This window comes from Penaeus chinensis, chromosome 32 (genome assembly GCF_019202785.1).
Source record: "Penaeus chinensis breed Huanghai No. 1 chromosome 32, ASM1920278v2, whole genome shotgun sequence".
NCBI lineage: Eukaryota > Metazoa > Arthropoda > Malacostraca > Decapoda > Penaeidae > Penaeus > Penaeus chinensis.
This window is the reverse complement of record NC_061850.1, coordinates 17,004,160-17,010,061: the sequence shown is the minus strand read 5'-3', so window position 1 is coordinate 17,010,061 and position 5,902 is coordinate 17,004,160. Positions and strand designations below refer to the sequence as shown.

At 36.8% G+C, this 5,902-nt stretch overlaps 1 protein-coding gene across 4 annotated transcripts in view; it reads right to left on the bottom strand.

The window, feature by feature from the left end:
- Positions 1-929: 929 nt before the first annotated feature.
- LOC125042536 (zinc finger protein 385D-like) overlaps positions 930-5,902 on the bottom strand; it is a 27,761-nt gene continuing 22,788 nt past the window's right edge. For all 4 annotated transcript variants that reach the window (XM_047638211.1, XM_047638213.1, XM_047638212.1 and 1 more), the window contains one exon: positions 930-2,708. In XM_047638211.1, coding sequence (XP_047494167.1) covers positions 2,532-2,708 — 177 coding nt within the window. In that variant the 3' untranslated portion in view covers positions 930-2,531. The remainder of the gene's footprint in view (positions 2,709-5,902) is intronic.

The window sequence follows — 5,902 nt, the reverse complement described above, 5'->3', positions numbered from 1 at the left end:
GAGAGAAATTAAGGGAGAGAGGGAGAGAGAAATTAAGGGAGATAGAGAGGGAGAGAGAAATTAAGGGAGAGGGAGGGGGAGAGAAATTAAGGGAGAGGGAGGGGGAGAGAGAAATTAAGGGAGAGGGAAGGGGAGAGAGAGTGAGAGAAATTAAGGGAGAGGGAAGGGGAGAGAGAGTGAGAGAAATTAAGGGAGAGGGAGGGAGGGAAAAGAGAAATTAGAGGTTCAGGGGATTGAAAGATAAAAAGTGAGCATTTGTAAGCATAGTGCAGAAGCGAAAGTCATGTAATGGTGACAGCTAAGATAATCAGTAAAATGAATAAAAATTTTGATGAATTGGTTTAAAAGGAGAAATTAATTAAATGAAAATAACACTGGATATGTTGATAGAATACCACATTCTTTTTTTCTGTACTGTGCAAGTCTGTTGATAAGTCTAAGCTTCATATTTACAATAATCTGCAAATGTCACTGGAATTCACTTAAGGTATTAACTTTTTTTTTTTTTTTTTTTTTTTTTTAAGTTAAATATAAACATGTGTATGAGAATGTGTTTGTTTGGCTTGCCTTTGTGATTATGTCTCCATAGATACTATTCTTTTTTTAACCCTTAGCTGGGGGTGGCATATAAGTACATGCCTTGGCATGCCTGGAATATATTCCTGGTGGCATGTGCATACATGCCATGGTGCGTCAATCCCATTTTCTGGGGGCATGTATGGTCATGCCACGCACACTAGGGTGACAACACGAGCCCCCGGCAACAAGGCCCATTCCACTATGAATACAACCCGGAAGAGAGGGCTTGCATATCGGGAAACCACCTGTTGGCATTGGGTTAATATATTGTCACTTATATCTGCTTTTGTTAGAATTCATTCTTTTCTAAATCTTTACAAGACTTTGTGATGAACAGAAACAGTTCAGAATATGAGCTACCAAACTGTTTATTTGGGGAATTTAAAGAGGTTAATCAATCCAGCCACCCAATACAGCGTAACAGATGACAAGACACTCACTACTTGTCAACATAGTGCAATTCAAATTCCTTAGGACATGTGCATTGTAAACTCAATTAATGCATACCATTCTTGTTTTTTTTTTACTTTTTTTTTTTTTTTACATTAACATGTTATCCTTGGTCAAAGCATCTAAAGAGCATACACAAGTTCTATTATCTTTAAGTACATGTGTATTAGAATGCATACTTAATATTTATGTCAGAGGGAAATACATGATATAGCAAGGAAAGACAATTTTCTTGGTAAAGCTTAAAATATTTCAGCAAATCCATGACATTATCAGTTAAGTGTATTATGTACCTAAACATACAATTTCCTATCATAGTACAGAGTATCATGCATAGAAAAATGAGACAAAATGACCTATCCATATTGGGTAGTTGTGTTGTACAGCACTATTCAAATCCATGGATTGAGAAGAAGAAAAAAGAAAAGAAAAGAAAAAATGCTTGCTGAGAACCAAGGATGGCAAGTATTAAAAATAAATTTTAAAAATTTATCCAAGGGTCTACTACAGTAATATGCAAACAGCTAAGACTGCAAGCAGTAATAGCAAATGTCACCTTCTTGTATACGAGATGAAATAAAGCCATTCACATGATGAAAGAAAGCCATTCCTATGCTGATGAAAGAAAGCCATTCACATAAGAGCTCATCATGTGTGCACGTATACATCATCTTCAACATTAGTTTCATGTGAAGGACCTTGGATTCCACATTTTGAAAAAATGACATATCTAGCAATACCGCTATACACATGGAAATATCATGGCAGTTCCTTTCATTCATCCATTTAAGATGAGGCTGTTGTGTTGTAATTAAATACTGTGATATCTTTCATGATGTATCACGTCCTTTTAGCAATAAAAGGTACACCTCATCACTAATGAGGTACTCTTAACTTAACATCAGTTCTAAGAATTCAACAAAAGAAATTCTTCCTGTGAGAAATATTTTATCTAATATATATTCTGAACATCAATGGTATACCAGCATTACAGTTCATATCATAACCATGAAAACATCAAATGAAAACTTGACACAGGATAATTCAAACTAAGTAGACTGAACATGTCATGTTATGTTGAAAACAATTGTATATGATATTTCAGGACACAGAGTAGTATCAACCTAATCAAACAGTTTGTCTACACATAGTCATATTCTATATCAGATTAAAAGACAGTGTGGGCAAGTTGAAAATAAAATAATAATATCCAAACTTTAGCTTTGGAATAGAAACAAAAACTGTAGTCTACTTCATCTTTCTAATAAACTTCTTTATTCTCACCTTTCATATATCCTAACTATTATTATCAAACTATAAAATTAAGCAGAATATACTAAGCATACAATTCTCCTAATCAATTCTGATATTCATACAATGACCTAAAATACAGGACCTATATGCATGAAAGAAGTAGTTGGACATGAACACAAGTTGTACCTATCTTGACAGAGACAGCTTCTAAATAATAAACCTAACACTAAGTAACACTTTATTGCGCCTTACATCAAGGCTCCTCCTGCAACAAAGTTGCTTGACAAAGGCTGAGTGTATGTGTGGGATCGAGGACGTCCACCTCGTCCTCCGCGGAAGGGAGGGCGTCGCCTGCCCCGCCAAGAACCTCCTCCTTTGGGCTTGCGGCCACTCAGCTTATCCTGGTGTTTCTTGGAGGACAAATGCTGTGGGAGCAGCAAAAAGCAACCATGTCATTATCTAAAATTTTGTGAAAAAAAAAAAGAAAAAAAAAAAATGTAGGTGGGGGGAGGGGGAGGGGGAGGGGGGGAGGGAGGGAGGGAGGGAGGTGGAGGGGGGAGGGAGGGAGGGAGGGAGGTGGAGGGGGGGGGGGAGGGAGGGAGGGAGGGAGGGAGGGGGAGGGAGGGAGGGAGGGAGGGAGGGAGGGAGGGAGAGAGGGAGGGAGGGAGGGAGGGAGAGAGATATCCAGGAGTGTGGCTCCAATTAGCAGGTCAACTTTGCTGATAACAAAACACAAACAAACCTGATATCTTGCTTAACTAATGTGTCACTCAACACCAGAACCAAATAAAAATGAATAATATTTCTAACAATTCTTGGACAGAGATAGATGATAAGATCAGGCTTGATAAGCATATCAATGAAATGTGCTTGGCCCCTTCCTACAAATCATCATCTTTCCAATGCATTTCTAAAGACTCTGACACCAGAGGGATCATGACCCTGTACAATATGCAGTTTCACCCATACTTAAGAGGATGCAGTGGCAACTCACTTATAAATCAGAGACATTAAAAACAAAATTAGAGTTACATTCAGACAGCAGACACTATTAGACCTGTTTGAAGAATAGTGCTATATATATAGTGCTATATATATAGTGCTATATATATAGTGCTATATATATAGTGCTATACCGTATGTATGTATATACCGTATGTATGTATATACCGTATGTATGTATATACCGTATGTATGTATATACCGTATGTATGTATATACCGTATGTATGTATATACCGTATGTATGTATATACCGTATGTATGTATATACCGTATGTATGTATATACCGTATGTATGTATATACCGTATGTATGTATATACCGTATGTATGTATATACCGTATGTATGTATATACCGTATGTATGTATATACCGTATGTATGTATATACTATGTATATATATACTATGTATATATATACTATGTATATATATACTAAATATATATACTATATATATACATATATACACACTATATATATATACAAACTATATATATACTATATGTATGAATATACTACTAAATATATATACTATATATACTACATACATATATACTAATATATATATATATATATATATATATATATATATATATATATATATATATAGGCCTCTCCCAATCTTTTCCATCTTAGTCTGTCTTGTGTTGTTTGCATCCAGTCTTGGCCCTAAAATTTCGTTATTTCGTCGCGCCATCTTGTCATAGGTCTGGCCCTTGGCCTCTTTATGGTATCTATAATCCAGTCTGTTACTTTCTTTGTCCATCTGTTGTCCTGTCTCCGACATATATGACCTGCCCATTGCCATTTTTTCTTTTTGATGCTCCCAAGTATATCTTCTACTTTTGTCTGTTCCCTGATCCACGTCGCCCTCATCCGATCTCTTAGACTAATTCCCAGCATCAACCTCTCCATCCCTCTCTGGGCACTTTTAAGTTTCCTCTCCAGTAATTTGGTTGTAGTCCATGTTTCTGATCCATAGGTGATAACTGGGAGGATGCATTGGTTAAAGACTTTTCTTCTTAAACATAATGGCAAGGAGCCTCTTAGCATGCTACTGTGTTTGCCGAAGGCGCTCCATCCTAGACTAATGCGTCGCTTAATTTCCTCTTCGCTAGATGTGTTTGTCTGTACGAGTTGACCAAGGTATATATACTTGTCTACCACCTCTATCGCTTCACCTTTTACATTTATCTGTTCGAATTGAACTCTAATGTTGAACATGATCTCTATTCAGATCATTTACTAGTTGCTGCATTTCATTTGCAGATTCACTGAAGAGAACAATATCATCTGCAAATCTTAAATTGTTCAGGTATTCGTCCTCAATTTTGATACCCTTCCCGGTCCATTCTAGCTTCTTGAAAATTTCCTCAAGGCAAGCAGTAAACAGTTTTGGTGAGATGGTATCACCCTGCCTAACACCTTTCTTATTTGGGATTTTATCGATTTCTGTGTGGAGCTTGATGGTTGCTGTCCCATCTTCGTATATATCTTCTAATAATTTACAATATACCTCCTCTACTCCCTGTCTTCGAATAGCTTCTAGTACTGCTGGTATTTGTACAGAGTCAAATGCCTTTTCGTAATCGATGAATGCCATACACAGGGGTTTCCTATACTCGTTTATTTTTTCTCTTATTTGGGTAAGCGTGTGTATGTGGTCTGTTGTTGAGAATCCACTGCGGAAACCTGCCTGTTCTCTAGGCTGGTTAGAATCCAGACTATCAGCGATGCGAGTTGTGATAATTTTAGTGAACAGTTTGTATGTAACTCAAAGGAGACTTATTGGTCGGTAGTTTTTTAGATCCCTTCTGTCCCCTTTTTTATGAATCAAGATAATTGTTGCATTTTTCCAGGCTTTCAGAATTTTTCCGTTGAGAAGGCATTTGTTAAAAAGATTGGCTAGTTTTACTGTTGCAATTTCTCCTGCGTCTATTATAAGGTCTATACTAATACCGTCTTCACCTGGTGTTTTCCCTCTCTTCATGCCTTTAAGCGCTCTCTTTATTTCTTCTGTTGTGATGTTAGTTGATTTGTTTTACTGTTGCAATTTCTCCTGCGTCTATTATAAGGTCTATACTAATACCGTCTTCACCTGGTGTTTTCCCTCTCTTCATGCCTTTAAGCGCCCTCTTTATTTCTTCTGTTGTGATGTTAGGTACTTCTCTAGTTACAGCGTTCGCATCTATCCGTGGCTGTTCATTTGCAATGTAAAGTTCCCTATAAAAGTTTTCCACTACTCTTATGATTTCATTTCTATTATATGTCACATCTCCATCTGGTTTCTCTATTGCATATATTTGATTTCTCCCTATTCCTAGTCTCCTCTTAGCTGTTTTCATGCTGGTACCTGACATCACTGTTTCATTTATTATTTTAGTATTGAATTTGCGCACATCTTCTCTCTTCTTTTTGTTTATAGTTTTTGTTAGTTCAGCTAATTCTATTTTGTCTCTGTTTGATGATGCTTTCATGACCCTACGTTTTTGCATAAGTTCTTTGGTTTCTATCGAGAGCTTACTGGGGTTTTGTTTGACATTCTTACCGCCTACTTCAAGAGCAGCTTCCTTTATTATGTCATTGAACTGTTTGTTGATTTGGTCAATGTTGAGGTC